Raw genomic sequence first — 22,084 nt, 5'->3', positions numbered from 1 at the left:
AGGGATTCCAGCAACTGAGCCCTTTTGTCTTTTCTTCAAGAGGGTATTTATTGGTTTTACCAGACAGGGTTTCTGTGTATAGTCCCAGCAGTTATTCTAGGCCAGGCTGGCCTCAAGCTCAGATCTGCCTGCACTGTCAGAGTGCACCTTTCAAGAGGTAATTCCATTCCCCCCCTTTTCCTATGTAAGAAGACATCAGATCACATTAGAGATGGTTGTGAATCACTATGTGGTTGCTGGGAACTGAACTCAGAACCTCTGGAAGAACAAGCCCTTGCTCTTAACCCAGAGGTTAAGCCATCTCACCAGCCCTCAAGAGGGAATTTTAATAGCCCTGTTATCACAGACTTCAATTACATCATTTGTAGGTCTTTACACTGATTGTCTTTCACCATGTTACCTGTCTTTTGTATCCCAAGTGCTGGGATTAAGATGTGAATAAATAACATACAATGGACCTGTTGTAAGGCACTTTATTAAAATAAAAGTGCTAAGTGCTCACATCCCTTTAATATTTTAGTCTATTTCCTGATTAACATGGATTAACAAATATTGCACACCAAATCTGCCTTATAATTACTATTTTAATATTCTACACTCACCCTTCCATTTTTGCTTACTGTGGTACTGCCTACACACTATAATAGCTGCTGTAAAAAGGCTATTTATCCTGGGTTCAGGCCTCAGCTCTGAAAAAAATAAATAAAGGGGGAGGTAGAGGGAATTTATAGCCAGTTTTTAAATTATAAAATCAAGGCTACATAAAATAAACTCAAAAAGAACACCAGGTAACTTAAAAAAATTAACACCAGTTTTGAGAAAACCATTTTTATTATCACTGCCCAGCTTGTGTGCAGGATTATGTACCAAATGGCCAGATCTTCTAAAGAACATCTACATAACATTTCTTTCATGTTTCAAGAGATGAAAATAACTGTACAAGGTTAAGTACAAAAGTACACAAGACAGCGGACACGAGAAAATCTATGTATGAGATTTTATCCCACCCGAAGCTTTAATATATTTGAAAAGTAGAATTCATGAACTAAAAAATATTGTCCTTCTATAGTCCTGTCAAGTTTAATGGAAGTGGGTTTAACCTGATTACAACACTAACACCAGTATCACTGATCTGATATTTACAAAAAAATCGTATTTTTCAATAAATTAAAGTCAATGCAACACCCATGCAAGCTAGAATACTAGCTGTTTGGTGAACAAGGACCTGACATTAGAACAAGTCTATAAAGTCCCAAATTGGTATTTTTCAAACTGTATCCATTCCACGCATTGAAGATGTGAAACCCAAACCCATTCCTCTTTGTGTGTGGGTTTGTGATCTTGCCATTTCATACTGAGCATCAAGATTTCGGAAAACTTCTTCTTGTTGCTTCAAAGTCTTATAACTTTCTTCATCAACGGAGCTACAGCCAGCTTCATCTTCACTCTAAATGCCAGACATAAAACATTCTAAGTGTTATTATCAGCAGCACAGGTATATTGTCTGAATTGGGGTGCCCTTGAGACTGGACACGGACAGTTCTGAACTTCCATGTGGATGCTGAGAATCAAATCTGGGGCCTCCACAAAAAAACCCTGCTTTTAACAGTTAAGCCACCTCTCCAACACCAGATATAAACAACTGAAGAGGATAGTTATTAAAATACTTTCAAAGACATTATGGGAACACAGCACAATAACGTACTGTAAGTTGTGTGGTTAAGAATAGTGCACTGACTGAGCATATAGCAGAAATAAATAAAGTGAAGCAGGAATAGGCCTGTTTCAGGGATAAAAGTGCTGTCTATTTTAAACTTGAATTTAAATGTTTGCAGGCATTGTGGGAAGAACAGTGGTGGTGAGGACAGCTACTAGCATATGGAGATTACTCTTTACTAAAGGCCCCACTAAATAATCTATAAGACCATCAGTAAGTATTTCCCCAGCAAATTCATTAATCTTGTTTAACTTTCCTCAAAAGATGAAGAAATAAGTAAAAAAACAAACAAACAAAACAACAACAACAACAACAACAAAAAACAAGACTCTACCAACTAAGCTACATTCCTAATCCTCTTTTAGATATTTAGTCTTTTCTCTGCATCCTAGAGTGATGGGATTAAAAAGGCACGAGGCAGGCTGGAGAGATGGCTCAGCGGTTAAGAGCATTGGCTACTCTTATAGAGGTCCTGAGTTCAATTCTCAGCAACCACACGGTGGCTCACAACCATCTGTAATAAGACCTTCTAGCTATAGTGTACTCACACATAAAGTAAGTAAGTATTAAAGCAGTCAGTGCTCTTAACCACTGAACCATCTCTCAAATTAGAATTTTTAATACAGGGTCTCATTAGGTAGGTGGCCACAGCAGGAATGATCATTTTCTAACAGTAAGAATATGGCATAGTCATGTCTATGAGATTAACCTGGAGGACAGAGATATTCTCAATAAAGTATTTGGAACTGACATAACACTGAAATGCCTTGAGGTTGGAAATCAATGTTGCCATGAAAACAGAAGGTAGGATCAACCCTAAACCATAACTTACCTTAATGCCCATCAATTTCCTAAATTTGACATTTTGGTCCTTGTTTCCAAAATTCAATTTTTCCCATATTTCAGCAGACTGAGATTTGTCCTGTTAAGAAGCACTGCATTTTAGAATATATAAATGTTTACTAGTTTATGATGTTATAATGTTCCCAAGACAATCAAAATAAAACAACAGCATTTAAAACATTCTTTTACTTGAATTTTTATCTCTCTGAACACTCATGCTGTTACAAAGGAAAGACATTTGAGTACCTCATAATAAATCCCATGCCCACTGAGAAAGCATGTCATACTCTAACCTAAGCAGTCCTGAACCACCTGCCTCAGCCTAAGTGATGGGAGCAGAGGCATGAACTGCTCCCTCTGTTTTATAATGTAATAGTCTTTGATCAAGCTGTTTAACAACTGTTATCCTTCTAAATAAAAGCAATTGACTTTCTTCAAAAGCTTGCTTCAAATGAATTCAGTTTTTGAAATTCTGATACAATATCATTCATGAAGGTCACAACTGAAAATCACGCAAATGAGGCATTTCTTTTCCTACACATATTTTCCATTTTAATTTATCATGGCAATCTTGACTATCATAAAAGGATAACTTTCACTTCACCATGTTTTTATAAACTAACTAGTAGTATTAATATGACAAGAGTACAAAAGAACTTACGCCTTCTTTTTTGCCTTGCCAGAGCATTTTCCTCTTTTTCTCTTGCTCAGCAAATTTCATTGGATTCACAGCGGCTGGGTTATAGTAGCTGGGCACAGCTATGCCGGTCTCTGCCAAGGCTTTTGCTTGCAGGGCTGCCATCTGAGCTGCCATAGCTATCTGAGGAGTAACCTGCGTTCCTGATGCCAACAGTGCAGCAACGTTAAGAACAGAACCTCCAGTGGCTGCAGCCGCTGAAAAAGCACAATGGATTTTAAAAAACATACGCAATTCAATTCACACAAAATAGTGTTTGCGTATAAAAACTAACAATTTGTAAAATGGCAAGATATTTTCCACTAAATAAGAAAATGTTAACTCACAATGAATTAACATGTTTGTGTGTCCATCAATAGTCATTTGCTTATTATCCCTGAAGATGTTAAATTCTAGATAAGTGTTAGATTCTTGTAAGTTAGCAATTCTTGCTGCCTTCAAAGTGTTTGCTTTCATAAAGGCATATGTACCACACGCACAAGTCTGGTGCCAAAAGGAACGAGAGCATCAGATTCCTGGAATTGGAGTTACAAGTGTCCATAAACTGCAATATGCTAGGAGGAATGAAACCCAAGACCACTGAAAAAAGCAGCCAATGCTATTAAGACAAGGAATATATATATATATATATATATATTTCTCTGATTGGCTTAGCATTGGCTATGTAGACTATGCTGTGAAAACTCAGAAACTGCACTGAGGCACTAGCTCCTACTAGGACATAATCCTTTTACCCATTATTCACTTAAACAAGCTGCTCATGAGTCACTGAGATAGCTTAGTGGATAAAAAAGAAAAGCCTAGTCACCTAAGTTTGGTTCCTAGAACCCGAAAGAGGCAAGAAGTGATTCCAGAAGTTGTCCTGACTTATACATGTATATATACACAAAGGCATGAGTGCATATACATAGACACAAACATTAAACAAAAACCAAAACAACCCAAACAGACCATTAATACAGCTAGGTGCAGTGGCACACACCTGCTAATAAATAGTACTTAGGAGACTGTCATAGCCCATTTAAGTCTGGGCTGAGGTACAGACTATCTCAAAAATCTAAAGACTGGGGGCTGGAGAGATGGCTCAGTGGTTAAGAGCACTGACTGCTCTTCAGGAGGTCCTGAGTTTGAATCCCAGCAACCACATGGTGACTCACAATCATCTGTAATGGAATCTGATGCCCTCTTCTGGTGTGTCTGAAGACAGCTACAGTGTACTTATACATAATAATAAATAAATTGAAAAAAAAAAAAAAATCAAAGTCTGGGCTGGAGAGATGGCTCAGTGGGTTAAGAGCACTGGGTTAAGATAGCTACACTGTAATCATATACATAACATAAATAATTCTTTAAAAGAATTGTCCTCTGACCATATGTATGTGTACTGTGAGACAGGCAGGCAGATACACACAACTCCCCCCATGTAATTAAAAACAAAATATACCCCCTCCCAATCCAACATACTTATACATACATACATTAGTTTTTCAAGACAGTTTCTCTTAGTAGTCCTGGCTGTCTTGAAACTTACTTTGTAGACCATTCTGGCCCTAAACTTAAGAGATCTACCTGCCCTTGCCTTGCCCCAATATAAAATCATATCACAATAAAAACAAATGTACAAAGGGGCTGGGGGAGAGTTCAGCAGCAGAGTGCCTGGTTGGCAGGAATAACACCATGGGTTCTCTCTCCAGCCATACACATCTATACTCAAACTTTTTGTTTGAGACAGGGCCTCACTCTGGAGATCCACCTGCTCTGCCTCTCAAGTGCTGGAATTAAAGGCAAGAGCCACTATTCAGGGTCACAAAAAGGTTTTTGAGAAGATGAAAGCATGCAAAATGTTTGTGCAGTACCTTAATAACAAGTAGTGATAAAGGTTATTTTTTCCCTATTAAACCTCTTGTATCTTTCTTTCAAGCTTATACATTTATTTTTATAACCACACAGTTCATAGTATGTTACCTGCAGCCATTTCTTGTTGTTTTTGTTTTTCAACCATTTCCTTTTCTCGTTGTTCTTGTAATTTCTTTGCCCTTTCTAACCTATCAAAGACAATGTAAAACAATTTAATGTAAAACCAAGTATGTACCATCATAGTATATACACAAACATTTTATACATACAGCTATAATGAGTATCATATTCCTCCATATAGATTAGGTACCATTCCGTTAATGAACATTTCAATACAATTCTCAGACTCTTCTAAAAAAGTTGGGGGTTGGCTAATGTCTGTGTTGACCTTAAATTGCAAGGCTATGGCAGGCTACCACCAGGAAGGCATTACTGTATTCACCCAATTCTTGTGACAGAGTCTCAATAGCTTTGGCTAGACCTGAACTCCTGAAATAGTGGGATTATAGGTGTCCACTACAATATCTACTCCTCCACCCGCCCCAAGTCAGGGTTTCTTTGTGTAGCTTTGGCTGTCCTGGAATTAGCTCTATAGACCAGGTAGCCTCAACTGAGATCTTCCTACCTTTGCCTCCCTAACCCTGAAGTGCTGGAACTTAAAGGCTTGTGCACCACCTCCTGATTCAAAAATCAAAGTTTATACACAGACCCCTCCCACACCCCCTTAAATAGTATAAAATATAAAAATCCCTAGACAGCCAAGGCAACACATACATGAAATCCCATCACTGAGTTGATTAAAGCAGAGTTACTTGGAAACCCAGTCTAAAAAAATCGAAACAGTGAGGAATATGCCTTTACCACAGAAGTTGGGAGACAGAAAATACAGAATGATCTTATTGAGTTCAAAGCCACTCTGGCTACAGAACAACCAGGGCTACCCTGCTTTAAAAACCAGCAAATAAAATAATCCAAACAGTCTCCAATCTCTGTCACTACTGGCTATGAATAAAATTAAAGCCTGCAAATTTTATCCTGGTGCTGTGTAATTTATAATGTATACTGAGTGGCAAAACGCTTATAAAGAATATTGCTTGGGACAAGAATGTACCTGGATAAAAACAATCATTCTATATTCAAAGATAATCTTTACTTTAGAAGATGATACGCAAAAACTGTTCATCATAATCTAATAAAGTAGACAAACTAAATTAGGAAACCTATGACTAGGAAAGTAACTGGTAACAGAAATTTTAATATAAAACACAAGGAATTATACTTTACACCAAATTACCAGGTTTATTCAGATTCATTTCTTATACAGAAGACTAATCCCTCAGTTCTTGAATGAGAAACCCCTTTTCAAATGTTATGTTTCACTAATGTGGTCCAAACTAGGCAGGAATGAGGAATAAGTTATTTTCTGTTTGTTTAAGACACATGTGCGTTATGGTGACATTTAAAAGGTATTTGCAACTTTCCTCTTTTCTAGAGGGTATCTCATATAGTCATGCACAGCCTCATAATCAGGTAGTGAGAATGACTTTAAATGCATGACATTTAAATTTATCCTGCTTTTACTACCCAAATGCCAGGATCAGAGATGAGTGCCACAGTGAACTGAGCTACATTCTCAGCAGATACTTGCTTCAATAAGTACTTAATTTAAATTACACAAAAGATGCATCATAACTATAATCTTTTTTTCTTACTAAGCACATAAGATAATCCTTGAGACTAAGTTTCTTACTATGTTCATTCAGGGACTCTCAGCAGATAGTCCCTGATGTTTTAGATCTCTCTATATAGTCCAGGCTGAATTTAAACTCGAGATCTATGTATATCTGCCTCCTAAGTACTAGGATTGAAGGCATGAACCAACACACTTCACACATTTCTTTTAGAGGGGTTTCCTGTCTATTTGTAAACTAACACCACTGATAATCTATACAAATAGCTTGATAGTAGTAACAACTGTGTATTTTTTTCTTTTCAGTCTTATATAGGCCTAACACTGCCCTCAAAGTATTATTAGTCAAGAATGCATCTGAATTGATCCTCCTGCCTCTTGATGCAAGAATTAAGGATGTGTGCCAAAATATATAGCCTTTAACTTTACCTTAGTAACAGTTAAAAAAAGAAAACATAACAGATGTATGTAAGAAATAGCAAACTTCAAAGCTTGGAAAATACTGTGAGTTAATAAACAAATCACTATAAATTAGATTTCTGTAACTCCATTGCTCTAAACAAGACAACTGTTGGTTGTACTTGTAGGGCCATTTATTGCAGGTCGGAACCAACTCCATTCACTAAGGTGAACGGATCAAGAAGGGGTGAGCTCACACCTTTGCTGCTGTTCAGTGGAGTTTCTGCCAGGCTGGCTTCACAGGGCAGCAGCACATCAGGTTACACTGTGATAACTGTATTTTTATAATGAAAAAAAAATACAAACTCAATTTTGTAACAAAAAAAAAAAAAAAAAAAAAAAAAAAAAAACACCCCAAATCCAAAATGTATAATTTTCAGAATATGCAAAAAATTGCAACACGTTCTTCATCTTTGGCCGTCTGAGGCAGCTCTTTGGCTCCTGCATGATTCAGTTATAGACCTGGCCAAACACCACCCAGCACATTCTTTTTACACTGTAAGACAATAAATTCGCTTATGATGTGTATCTTCTAAATGTAAAAATTGGTGACAAAAGGTGTTTTAAGAAAAAAAGAAAAAGACAACTAAGAGGTCCCTGAGCCATATTTAAAACTCAAAGTCCTCAAGTGCAAACAAAAGACATTAAGTCTAAATGTGTGAAAAAAAAAAGTTAATCCCAAAGGCAAAAACTTCAGTCTTCCTAAATGTGCAAATTAAAAACCAAAGAAATTGCCAACTAAAAATCTACTTTGATAGTTCTGTATTATAAATGTACAAAAGTACTTATGGTTAGAATTTTTTGGAGGGAGGGAGGATTATTTTGGGTTAAAAGCTTATCTATATAATTTACCAGCTACCTAAAAGTTGAAAAGGAAAAAATATGAAATATATGGGAAAATACACATACCTCCTAGCTAATGCTTCTTGGGCATCCATTGCTGTGTTTCTGCCTCTGAAGGGAGGTGGACTAGGAGTTCGGCTTAGGCTTCTGCTAAATCTTCTTGGTTTTTCAATCCTCTTCTTTCTATCTCTACAATAAATAGTATTTTGTGTCTCATTATGGCCACCCAATATGTATCTTCAGTAAAAACCAATTTTCTTTTCATAGTTCAACAAAAACCAAAACAATACACAGTTTACAGTTAAAAAGTTTTTTCCCTGTCTGTGCACATGCCTGGAATAAGGCCAGAAGAAGGCACTAGGCTTCATGGAATCAGTTACAGGTCTTCTAAGAAACTGTGAGTGCTGTGAACTGAATAATAGCAGCCAGTGCTCATAACCTGAGTTACCTCTCCATCCCAACAATCAATACATCCTTTAAAGTAATTCTAAATTTCTTATACATATGCCAGTTAACAACCATATTGTAGCTGGAACCATACTGGCTATTTCTAACTTTCTGCCTGTATACTTAGTGATGAGGATTAGTTCCAAACATTGTTCATTCTGTATGTTTGTATGTACACAACGAGGATTCAAATATTCTAAGCAGTTACTAGTATCTCATAGTTATTAATCACTAAATTGGAAAAATGCAATAGAAGAAAACTTCACCAACGGGTTTAGGGTTGGGCTCAGATGTTAAGAGTACTTGCTGTTCTTAAGACTAAAGAAGTTCAGTTCCTACCATGTATGTTGGTTGGGTGCCTTACAAATGCCTGTAACCCTAGATACAAGGGATTTAAATATCCTCTTCTGGATTCAACTTGTACAAGGCAAACAGGTTCTTGCAGAAAGAAAACCAGTTATGTTAAAGTGTTTCTTCCAAGGGAGAGATGTATAACATGTTTTCTGCCAAAAAGGCAGGGAATGGAAGTGGTTAAAATTAATAGCCTGGTGATCTCCGGGCTATCTGTATCGTATGACAAGTAGCCTGGCAACCAGCTCCTCTAGACCCTTACCTCGAGTCTGTTTATCTGCCAACCTATAGCACTATCCTTAGCTGCTCCTATGTTAATCTAGAGAGCCATCCTCACGGAAGATGTCACTTGTACTGTGTAAGAGCCTCAACTTAATTAGTAGGCAATTGTCACCAGAAAATGTTTACACAAGTTCTATGCTTAAATCTGCCTAAAATAAACTACTGAGTGTCATTCTCTCAAAGTAGGACCAATATCATGCTGTGCTGGACTTTCTTCTTGCCTCTTGGAAATTGATAATATGCACATGGTATTTAAAGACTTCCAAAATCCACCATTATATGCATACATGATAAATATACACCAATATATAAAACCTAATCTTAAAAAAAGGTTACTGACCTAGACCAATAACTAATATCAGAGTAAACTACTTGCCTGAAATCAAGTTACAATATACCTTTTAGTACACGTATGAATATACAATTATATATATGCACTCAGTAGCAACTGACAAGAATATTGTCATGAATTTGAGGGAGAGCAAGGAGGGGTATATTGAAGGATTTGGAGGGAGGAAAAATAGAACAAAAATGCAAATAAAACACTCTAAAAATATATATGAACAAGGGGCTGGAGAGATGGCTCAGCAGCTAAGAGCACTGACTTCAGAGGTTGAATTCAATTCCCACGAACCACATGGTGGCTCACAACCATCTGTAATGGAATCTGGTGCCCTCTTCTGGTGTGTCTGAAGACAGATGCATTGTACTCATATACATTAAATGAACAAATCTTTAAACAAACAAACAAACAAACAAATTAAAAAAAAAAAAAAAAAAAAAAAGCTTAAAAAAAAAATCCAGCTCTTGGGAGGCAGAGGCAAGAGTATGTCTTAGAGCTTAAGACCAGCCTCGCCAACACAGGCTAGCCAAAATACCAAGCTATCCTCAGCTTAAAAATTACTGGCTTAAAAATGGGGGGGGGGGGGGGGGGGGGGAGCGGTGCGGGTTGGGGTTAGTTAAAGGGTCTCTATGTAGCAGTCATCAAAATTAGTTCTTGAAAAAGGACTATAATGAATTCAGGTTACTTGCACCTTTATATAAAAGCTAAATAGCACAAGAAGTCTGCTATACTTTATTCAGTATGATGAACACTTACCGACTTCGACTCCTTGATCTGCTCCTGCTTCTAGTCCTATGCCTGTGTCTGGATCTTGATCGGGAACGTGTTCTGATCCTTCGTTTCCTATCCCTGCTTCTAGATCTTGATTTCTTTCTGTCTCTGCTTCTGGATCGAGATTTTTTCCGATCCCTACTCCTCGACCGAGACTTCTTCCTTTCCCTGCTTCTACTTCGATGGCGCCTGAAATTCAAGTGCACAAACTTGTGATTGCTCATAAACTATTCCCTCTTTAAGCACAGGTTTTTACTATATACTCCAGGCAGACCTTGACCTTTTAATTCTACTTCTTAATTCCTGAAATTTCCATTCTATACCATATAAGGTAGTTAACCAAAACCCCCCAAATATGCGATCAAGACAGGAAAAAAAAAAAAAAAAAAAACCCGTCATGGTTTATGCAGGACAGGAAGGAGAGCTTTCTTCAACTCCAGCCATCTCTATAGATACTGTTGGACCTAAGGCAGGATGATAGTGCTAAAGAGGAAAATTGGGAGACCCCCCCCAAAGCCCAACCCCAAACAAAACAAAAACTCTGAAGTTGGATCTTGGATTTAATAAGGCAGGATGATGGTGCCCAAAAAGGAAAATTGGGGGAGGGGTGGCGGCAAACAAACCCCCAAAACCCCACCCAAAACAAAACTCATGCTGGTGTAAAGTTTAACAATACAACCTTTTCAAGATATTTCAAAAGGTTAAAGGTCTTTTAGCCACTAATGAAACCATCTCTCAGCCTCTTGAAAGCCACTTTTAGGTTGGTGAGAAAGGCCCAAAGCATTATTTTTTTCAGTGCTAGGAAATTATTCCCAGGGTTTTGGACATGATAGCTGTCTACTATACCCTAAGACTCTAAAAGCCTTTACTTATCAGCTGAAAAAGAACTACATCAAGATAGTAAGAAATAATTAATATCCCATTTAAGACTACATAGACATAATACTAGGTTAGGTATAACGTCTAAGTTAAAGCTACTAGAAGGCATTGCACTCCAACAGCAGAACTAACCTTTCCCGCGATCTAGACCTTGAGTGACTTCTGCCTCGTGATGACTTCCTTTCTTTCCGTTTATGTCTGTCCTCACCATTCTCAGATGAATTTAATCGCTCTCTTCCTTTGTCAGAAGCATGTTCTTTGTCATTGTGCTCCTCAGACTTGTGTCTCTTAGAGGACTTATCTTTGGATTCATGTCTTCTTGCCTGTTTTAACAAGAAGTTGGTTCTTTCAGGAAAATAGTGCAACAAAAAGAGTTAGTATGGGTTTCAGTAGACAAAAATGTTGTGATGCAACATTAGTAACCTTAGGAATGTGTGGCAAATAAAATCTAGTTTTATATCACCTAAAGGTTGCATAGTAATTACAACTTTCTTATTAAGACACAAAAATTGCAGTTTGTTCCTTTAGTATTTTAACAACAATGATTTAAAAAACAGATAATGGATGATGAAAAGCCATAGTTTGAGAAGAATTTTCATTAAGAAAAGAATTAACATTTCTAAATCAATTATAAAAACAAAACCCATTTCTAAATCCAATTTAAACTATTAAGACAATTAAAAATCAGCTGGGAATGGTGGTCCAGACCTTTAATCCCAGCTCTCGGGATGCAGAGGCAGGTGGATAGCTGTGAGACCAGCCTGGTTTACAAATCAAGTTCCTGGACAGCCAGGGCTATTACACAGAAAAACCTTGTTTCAATGAAAACAAACACCCCTCCCCCAAACACCAATCAAGAAAAAAAAAAAAACAAAACAAAAAAACAAAACAAAACAAAAAAAAACCCAAACAGAACTACGGAATGTAGCTCAGTAGCAGATCATTTCACTAGCATGCATAAAGTCCTAGACTCAACTCCCAGTAATAGCAAAAAGAGGAGATAACAGGTAAAAACAAGTGTTTTACAAAATGCACTTCAAACAAAGCAGAAAGCATACCTTAACAAAAGGTTTGATACTTCCTGCTAAGCAGAGAGAAATATCCCCCTTTCATTAGCTACATTCTCTCCAAAGACCTTACCTTCCAATGTCTATAAACAGTGGAGCAACCACTTAGTTCTCATCAATCCCAACAAGCTTAGAGCTCTACTACACTTAATGAACCAGGGGTGGAAAATAACTATTATTTTAAATTAAAAACCAAAAAAAGTAAATTAGAGATAACTATTCCTATGCCATAATACATATACTTTGAAGTTAACCATATGATCAAATTTCAACCCTGCCACTCAAATGTCAAATTTGTAAGTATTAAGTAGTATTTTCCAACCCAAACTTGGAAAACCCACCTTATATTTAAAGCTTAAAACCTCATATAACTCACGATAAGTATCTTAACTCTAATAGAAACCCAGATCCTCTAAACTGTTTTCTCCTATTTCATGTAAACATGAGCTGAAATAAAGCTTCACAGTAATTCATTTGGGTGTGGATCCCATCCTCTGCCTGAGCACTCACTACCCAGGACACCACCTCACCATTTCTCACAATAGGCCATAGCATATTCCTTTTGACTTGAGGTTAATTAACTTTAAAAACCATAAGAGTGGAGTCAATCATTATGGAACATGCACAATGACACATCTGAAAATGATCAGTGACTTCTTATTTTGCAGAAAAATAAAGAGACACAGAGGCATAAGCACCACCTTAGTTTCATGGCCAGTTCTCTATGAACACCTTAGAAACATTCTCAGCTTTGCTATATAGTGGTAGACTAGAAAAGCTTTAAATGGTAAAATTTACAGAAACTTTATAAGAGTTTATTTTAAATCTGTTCACAAACATAACATTACTATTAATTTTATAAAACATTATAACCCTTAACTGATTTAAGATATATTTATTTAAGGGAAATAGGAGTTTGAATGACTAATAGTTACCTTATCATGAAGTAGGCTTATTATTTTGCTATCTGAGTCTGCAGCGTCTTCAGTTCAGTCTCTTCGCGCATTAGCACGCTGAGTATGATTTATTATAGAAATGTTATCATGTGAGCTAAACAAAATAGTCATTTTCACAAAAACTCTCCTAAATTAAAAACTTAACAGAGCTTCCATTAGGGGAAGAGGTGAAGTCCCTGCCCACATTTGTTTTAGTTGTCCCTTACCCAGCCCCCTGAGGCTTTTTTCCCTTTCTCACTGCTAATTCTCTTCCTGGGTAGCTCAAGTCCTCATCTTCTTAGGTGGGTGAGGCAAGTTAGCTCCTCTGCAGTCCAGCTGCTGCCTTTGTTTTTTCCTAAGGCTTTACTGTAAATGTCACCTCTCCAACTGTCCCTTACATTTTTATTGCAATAGTATGAGGTTCACTGAACTATTCACTAAAGGAAAGAAAACTCAGTATTTTCAATAAAGAAAAAGTAGCTGACAAATGGCATATGGTTAAAGATGACTGCTAGTTAAAAATCTTGAACAGTTAGTTGTCAAGGATAAAGAGACCTGGGACCTCAGATTAATGGAAGCTCTGTATCACAGGCCTAAAAATCCAGTTTATTCTTCATATATTTTTATTGTGAATATTTTCACAATATAGTAAAAGTTAATAGCGTTTGAAGGTACTTTCCATATAAACAACTATCTTCTTGAAAAAAAAAATGATGAATCCAAATCATGCTTATTTACATACCCAATTAACCTTTTTAAATTTCAAGTTTTGGTACTTACCTTGACAATGGCAAATAATCACAAAAACATTTCTACCAGACACTTTATAAGACTTTTAAAGCACCTATTCACTACAAAGTGTTAATTACCTCTTTGCTTCTGCTCCGGCTCCTGTGCTTTCTTCCATCATTATCTGTGAACACACACAAAATCCCATTTACATGAAGATACAGAAATATCCTTAACACATAATTTCAGATTGGGCTAACTACAGTGCCTTCCTACGGTGTTAAAAGTTTTTTCAGGCTGGTTGGGGTCTGGTGTTTGTTACACAGACCAGGCCTGTTTATTACTATTCGTGTCTACACCTGCAGGTCAGAGGAAAACACTTTCGGAGTCAGTTCCCTCCTTTCACTTTTATGGGGGCTTAGAGGGTTGAATGAAGGCTGTCAGGCTTGTATATATGTGCCTTTACCCACAACTAAGACCTCACTGGATGTCAAGTCCTGGCCTTCGCATATCTGCTCTCTCACACACATGCTAAATAAGCATACTTTATTCACAAAAACGCATATGGACCTGCATGCGTGCACATAAACAAAAAGAAACAAAAACAAACTAGGTTTGGGCTGAGCACGCAGGAGGTTAGCCTGGATTAGAGACTCATTTTAAAATTAATAGCAAGGCTGGATTACATCTGACATGCTCTACAGTCAAATGGATGTTAGCCAGATATTTTTCTTGGCTTTTTTTTTTTTTTGAGGCAAGGTTTATCTTGCCCAGAGTTGACTCTTATTTTGATTCTCCTGTAATGTCACAATAGGCTAGCAAATATTCAATTTAAAAGTAATCACAATGTCCAATAAATTTAAACATATACCAACACCTAACTAAGATCCAGTTACAGCTTTTAAACAAGTTACTCTTCTTTTTTTTCACTTTTATTAACTTTATAACATTAGGTCCTTAGGAAAGCTGGGCACTCTACCAAAAGTCACACCCAGCCCTGCTTCCTTTAAATAGCCTTCCACACTAGTTACCCTCTTTTGGTTTATAAAGAAAAACAGTGTTGCACTAAAATGCAATCCATGGTGTCCTTGTACTTGAATTACAGGTATGTGACACACTCAGCTGGTTTTATCATTTTGAAAAAAACACAAATTCCAAGCACTTGGAAATATCAAACTTGCTTCAGACATACTGCACTACAGGGTTTGGGGTATAAGTAAATGGTAAGGGACTAACTGTAGTTAGTCCTGGGTTCTAGCCTTAATGATGGAGGAAAAAAGAAAAAAACCCAAAACAAACCCCCCCCCCCCCACAAAACAAAACTCCCCATGGAGATGCTACAACACATAGTTAAAGTATGTTAAATAAATGTAGAATGTACCACTATCTAGACAATATTTTATCCCATTAAATGCTTTACCTGATTTTCGTTTTCTTTCTCTTGACCTTGATCTCGACCTTGAATAATGATGTTTTGAGGCTCTAGGAGAAATAGATGTATCTGACTGTTCCTTTTTCTTTTCTCTATCCGGTGATGTCTTTTCTGGGGCTAGTCCATCTCGTTCTGTATCAATAGCCTAAAAGTTAAAAAAAAAAAAAAAAAAAAAAAAAAAAAAAAAAAAAAAATCATCAAAGTTTATAATTGCATTTTCAGTCATCCTAGTTTTCAAAAGGGCAAGGAATGAAGACAGTTGAATTTTACCAGAAAACCCCAAAACCCAAACATGGCTGATTTTCAAGTGGATGTATATGTAGTAAACAGATGCCAAGGACTTGACTAACTGTAGGTATTTCCAATAAATATTTAGAGAAACTATAAAACTTTAGATGCTTGCCAGTAATCAAATTGTTGTTCATTATTATTAAAAAGCTATTTAAAATGAGCTGTTAAAAGTAGAAAGGTACTTAAAACACTATAGGATATTAAAGCAGCATAGGGAATATTTCTAAATTATAAAAGAATAAGCAGAAAATTACCTTACCTGAGAACCTAATTAACCTTCTTTAATGAAAATATCCCCTTGGCACAGAGGTACAGCAAAACATGTGTTGCCTCTCCGTATTTATGCTCTGGGCTATGGAAACATCAAGCCGTTTCCACGTTAAAGCATTTTATAGGCAATATTACAATATAAATTTTTTGTGCAGTGCTAAAGATTAAACCCAGGGTCTCATGCTTGTCAGGTAAGTTCTCTTATCACTGAGCTAAAACCCAGTACTTACAAAACTGAAACAAAAGATGCAAGGGCACACAGATTTTCAGAGACCCATTTACCTCAGGTTCAATTACTTGTCATTTTCTAGTTTATAGAAAGCCATTTACCTTCTGTACTCTAAACAGCAAACCCCACAGAGACCCACGAGTAAATAAATGACTAAGAAATGAATTCCAACTGTAACTCCATCACTAAAGCTATTTCTGGTTGAGGATGTAGGTCAGTGGTAGAAGCACTTGCTGCCCATATGTGAAGCTCCGTATGAAATCACCAGTGCTGGGGGTGGGAACCCAACTACCCCACCCTATTTCTGACAACTGTGTGATCCAAATAATAAATGTTTTACCATAGTACTACTTCAGAGGGGTGGAAATGATGTATAACAACAGTATTGATGTACGAAATGTTAAAATGAAAAGAAAAGCAATACTAAAGAAACTCACTTAAACTGGAAAATTAGGAAGCACCTTCAAGAATACTCTAAAATCTAAAAGTTCCCTTAAGTTGAGTCTGATTTTGAGATGGCATACAGGCAAGACAGGCCAGGCCCTTAAACTCCTGACTCTATTTCCAGAGCACTTAAAGTACAGATACATGTCACAAAGCCCAATATTTAGTACTGGAAACAGTGTTGAACTTGTCTGTAGTGAAGTGGTAAGGTATCTGGAAACGATAATAGGAAAATAAATCTGTTCACCTAGAGAACAGATGACTCAGGATAGGAGCTGGCAAACTAGATTACTGTTCTGTACAATTTGTGAGCTCCCCACAAAGTCCCTTGAGACAAGGTCTCTTCATGTAGCCCTGCCTGGCCTGGAATTCACCATGCAAACCAGGGTGGCCTCAATCTCAGGTTATCTGCCTGCTTCTGCTGGGATTAAATGTGTGTTGCTGAGCCCAGCTGAGGAGTAATTTTTTCATATTTAAAAAGCTTGGTAAAGCAAGCAAATAGTAACACCCATAAAACCAAAAGTATTCACCAACTGCTCCTTCTACCAAGTGTTCACCAACTTCTCATTTAGGACTTCAGAGGGAATAAGTACAGTCTTCATCAGGGAGAATCATGACCAACATTTTCCCTTGGGAAGATTAGTTTATAAAATAAGTACCAAAATAAAGTAAGTGTATTATTTTACTGGGGCACAAAAAGGATCAAAACTGATACCAGACACCAATAATAAAAAAGACATAAGACAGATTTGGGGGCTAGAAAGGCGGCTCAGCAGTTAAGGACACACAACTAAAAGAACAAACTTATAATTGAATGTGAAATGTATAAATTATGTGATAAGCTACCAACTGTAGCTCAATAGAGAACAGTAAGATACAGAAAGAACACATCCCAAACAATAGGGACTCTCCTAAAATACTATAATCTCCCTGTCTCTACTGTCTCCTAGTAATACATTCTGCTCTATTACATTATTAAGGACAACAGTGTTCCAAAGAACAAGTTTTATCATTCTTGTTCTCGGTATTCTTAAGGGTGGTTTCAGATTGGCATATGAAGAGTATTTTCTCAGCTTAAAAGCACTTAAAAAAAAACAAACCACAGGCAAGTTGAGATGTCTGTGTGTCCAAAGTGGTCCTCAAACTTTTCAATCTCTTGCTACAGCCTCACTTGCTAGGATCACACATAAGACACTCACTTCCCCTGAAAATCAACAAGAAAAGCGAAAACTATAGAAAAATACAATGTTTAGTTCAGAAAAGTTTATTCTGCAGGAAGCTCAGAAGCCTGGCAACAGAGGAACCCATTGTATGACACAGATTAACAGTCATTTCACATACAAAACCCACCACAGAATAAAATGCACCTCATCATTAAACACGTGAAATAATAGGAGTCCTCCTTCCCCTCCTCCGGAGATTGAAAGCCCAAACAAATATCGATTACTCAGCTTTACTTCAGTTTAGTAGAAATCCATATAAACCACTACCTGCAAACTACAGTGTTCTTAATTACTAGGTCTATAAGCCACCCATTTTCCATGTTTAAATTGTGAAAACCCTAGATAACAGCTGAAGCACAGAAAGAAAGGTAAGCAGTAAATTTAATACTAGGCCAGTTCTCTGGAGGATTACCTTTACAGGGAAGGGCACTGCAGATATCGAATAACTGAATTTATTTCATTTAAAATAATGCAACACAAGAAAAACAAATATTACTCTTGAAGTATACTGAGACCCAAAACATCATTTAGAAAAGCATTAACCTCAGAATTTTAAAAAGCGTACCTACTCTTTGAAAACTCATTAAAAAAACATTTTAAATTCAACTACAGTGAGATGTAGAAAGCTATCAGTACCGTTCTAATTTCAAATATTCCAACTATCAGGAAAAGTAGGCCTCATTTACAGTATGAAGTTAAAACCCGTTAGTCAGTAAAAGGGAATACAGAATGCTTATGGGAATATTTTCTTTCGAAAACCAGAAAAAAAATCACAGGATAATATGATTCATTAGAAATGGGCATAGTATATTCAGGGCGGGTTTCCTGTTCAGGTTGCTTAGGGCTTCCATATGTGTCAGGAAGGGGTCTTAAACAATGCTGCAGTTTTCAGACTTCTGAATTGGGGGGCGCAGCCTAGTCTACAGACGAGTTTCAGGACATCCAGGGTTACAGAGAAACCGTCTCAAAAAAAAAAAAAAAAAAAAAAAAAAAAAGTAACACAAGTCGCTTTAAAGCATAAGCATCAGGGAATGGAACCGAATAATTTGACAAATTTTTGCTGTTTAAAAGAATAGCAGATTCAATCAAGGAGGTTCGCAAAATTAAAGTACCCCTATCACCAAGGGTTCGCTGAAAAAAAAAAAAGACTGCCTTTTCATACACTGCGCCCCCCCCAAAAAAAGACTGCCCTTTTTATCCGATACGTCCCAGAGGATATACTTCTGGTCTTTTTTTTCTTTCCGGTCAAATGCGATAAAGCGCAAAGCATGAACTCAAACGCAACGTATTAACACTAGTCTGGGTCAAAGGGATAAACTCCACAGTACGGTGGGCTTTTGAAGAAATACTGAGTAAGAGAAGTGATGAGGAAAGTTCTGGGGGAAAAAAGCCATTCCCTGCGGCTACCCACCCCCATCCAGACCGCCTTACCTCCCCCTCCCTGCAGCAGGAAGCCATGATGGCGAGCGCAGAAAGCGGCCGCGGCGCCATTTTGTCCACACACAAGCACGGACTACAGCCCTGATAGCTGTTCACCCACTCTGTGTAAAGAAACAACAAAACAGCCTGGGCTTCAAGCTCCAGTTAGTACCTACCGCCATTGTTTTTGAGTCCCGGCCGCTAATGCGGCGCCTCTGCTTGCCGCACTCAACAGTACTGGCCGCCTCGAAGCTTCGCCACAGACTAAATCTCTTGCGCGAGAGACCCGGATGGCACAAAAGGGATGAGGCCCGGCAAGGCGCGCAGCTTGCTGGGAGAAAAAGTGGGTGGCGATAAGAGTTTCTATAACAACGCAGCTCGAGGCGGTGATTGGCTAGTCAATCAGAGGGCGTGGCGTAAAGTCTATGGAGTGGGTGGGGCTAAGCATACGTCCCAGAAGGGATTCTCAGTAGTTGGGATTCAATTTAATCTAGGGCGGGGCGGTTCCCTTGGTCAAATTTGAGCGAATTTTGGCCTGCTCCGGCCTCCGTAAAAGGGGTTGGGCGCAGTTTTCTCCCGCCAATTCAAATCAGCGGCAGGGAACCTAAGATGAGTAGGGGCTGCTGTGTCAGTCAGGAAGAAGTGTGAAACACTTGAGAATTCTCTTTTAATTTCTTCAACTGCAGGTGAGAAGTCAACCGTGCTGCTCTAGGGAAGCGGGAGGCGTGCCAGGTGGAAACAGCACTGGTTTTCAGTCCATTTCAGTGTTTCTCGAGCTCTAGATGTTGGCAGGAGAAAAATTGGAGATTCTGGACCGCAGGCCTTCTGAGCTTTCGTGGATCGCTTCATCGACAGTGTTTCATCTGATTCCTGATCTTGTACTGGCTCATCTGTTTTCTTCCCGCAGTGTTGCCAAAATCCCTGTGCTTATCAAACCTGTTTGCTTTCTCTCTTGCCCTAGATAGAAAACTTAGTCTTAACGGATTCTCTCCCACCGTCCTTCACTTTCGGTGTGTCTCCATAGCTGCCTAAACTCTCCAGCCTCTGAGCTTTTGCGCCCGTCTCAGTGATTGCAATCACTGTCATTGACCTTACGCAGTTTGTTTCCCGTCATTCAGGCTTCAGCACTTCCTTTTCTAAACAAGTACTTCTGAAATCATCCTCCGCTTATCTGGACCTTCTTTGCTGCTGTACTTGTCTGAGCATTTATTTGTTGAAAGACAGTCTATCCACGGAAAGCAGACATTACTTGAGTCAATTTACTAGGTTTAAACTTACTTTCAGTAACTGTGGTCTATTATCTAACTGATGTCAGGGCTTAAACTTCTAAAGGATAGTATAAGTTGCAAGGTTAAAATGATAAAATTGCCAAGCGTAAAGATACTTGACACAGTGTTCAACCATTTATTGTTCCCACAAGACTGTAAACCTCAGGGCTGGGGATGCAAGTCAGTTGGTAGAGTGCTTGTCTAACCTGTGATCTGGGTTTGAACTTCAACAACACATAAACCAGATCATCCTGGTCTACATAGCAAGTTTGGGACCAGTCTGGTCTACATGATATTGTCTCCCTACCCCAAACAAAAAGGGGTAAATTGTAATGACATTTTTCGGTCTCATTCATAACAGTATCCTTTTAAAATAGTTCTTAGGACTGTGCCTGGTGCACAGTAGGGTTTCTACTTGTTTTTTATAGATGTAGTAAACACATTCAAAGTATTTACTTGATCTCACCTGTCTTAATCACCCAATTCTCAACTAAATATCAGGTATTTTTTTTAAAATAATGTTTCTTTTAACTCAGTTCTGTTCCTTTTTTTCTCTTTTTTTAGTATTTGCTTAACTTTCTTTTTTTGCTCATTATTTATATATTTATTCACTTTATATCCTGATTGCAGCTACCCCTCCCTCCTCTCCCAGTTCCATCCTCACTCCCTCTCCCTGTGTTACCCCCTCCCCCTTTCCTCAAAGAAGGGGAGGCCCCACTAGGGGTAGCAACCCACTCTAGCACATCAAGTGGCAGCAGGACTAAGCGCATCCTTTCCTACTTAGGCCAGGCAAGCAGCCTAGCCAGATAAAAGGGATCCAAAGGTAGGCAACAGAGACAGCTGCCCCCACAACACCATGATTGTTGGGTGATCCACATGAAGACCAAGCTGCACATCTGCTACATATATGTGGGAGGCCCAGGTCCAGGCCATGCATGCTCCTTCATTGGTAGATCAGTGTCTTCGAGCCCCTCTTTCTGGTTGTTCTTGTTTGTTTTTGGTATTTTCAGACAGCATTTGTCTGTGTAGCCTTGACTGTCCTGGAACTAGTTCTGTAGGTTAGGCTGACGTCAGACTCGCAGAGATCCTCCTGCTTCTGCCTCCCAAGTGCTAGGACTAAAGGTGGGTGATGCCACTACCTGGTTTAGGCCAGACTGGGTCAGAACTCAGAGATCCCTCTGCCTCCGCCTTTGAGTGCTGGGCTTAAAGTAGTGTTATGTTCTTAGCAGGGGCTCTTTTCCTTTACCCATTACATTCCTAGCCCAAATGTTATCTGCTTCCAAATAGCATATTAGCAGACAATTCAAATAAGAGTCTCAGGAACCATCAAAACTCCGAACAAGCAGGGTATGATGGCTCTTGGCTGGAATCTCAGCAGTCTGGAGCTTAGGTAGGATAAGCCTAGCTCAAGACTATATTTAGTTCTATAGTGAGAGGCTGAAAAAAAAAAAAAAAAAAAAAAAAAAAACCCTTCAAGCCAGGGTCCTTTAATCCTAGCACGCAGGAGGTAAAGGCAGAAGTTTGTGGTCAGCCTGGTCCATAGAGCAAGTTCCAGGACATTCAGGGCTACACAGGAAAATCCTTCAAAACAACCTTAG

General features: G+C 38.2%; 1 protein-coding gene across 2 annotated transcripts; it reads right to left on the bottom strand.

The window, feature by feature from the left end:
* Positions 1 to 532: 532 nt before the first annotated feature.
* Positions 533 to 19,514, bottom strand: RSRC2 (arginine and serine rich coiled-coil 2). 2 transcript variants are annotated; one of them, XM_080941225.1, is made up of 10 exons: positions 19,395 to 19,514; positions 15,331 to 15,487; positions 14,051 to 14,094; positions 11,312 to 11,502; positions 10,286 to 10,489; positions 8,173 to 8,295; positions 5,223 to 5,302; positions 3,222 to 3,454; positions 2,550 to 2,639; positions 535 to 1,447 (listed from the first exon to the last, which is right to left on the bottom strand). In XM_080941225.1, exons 1-10 carry the CDS (start codon positions 19,398 to 19,400, stop codon positions 1,268 to 1,270), a joined length of 1,308 nt encoding a protein of 435 aa, XP_080797351.1. In that variant the 5' UTR covers positions 19,401 to 19,514; the 3' UTR covers positions 535 to 1,267. The 2 variants fall into 2 exon arrangements, with proteins under 2 accessions (XP_080797352.1, XP_080797351.1); XM_080941226.1 differs by lacking the exons at positions 14,051 to 14,094; positions 15,331 to 15,487; positions 19,395 to 19,514 and adding an exon at positions 13,182 to 13,259 and having other exon boundaries at positions 533 to 1,447; positions 11,312 to 11,524.
* Between the last annotated feature and the right edge of the window lie 2,570 nt (positions 19,515 to 22,084).

This window comes from Micromys minutus (genome assembly GCF_963924665.1).
Source record: "Micromys minutus genome assembly, chromosome: 29".
Taxonomy (NCBI): domain Eukaryota; kingdom Metazoa; phylum Chordata; class Mammalia; order Rodentia; family Muridae; genus Micromys; species Micromys minutus.
This window is presented reverse-complemented; position numbering and strand designations above follow the sequence as displayed.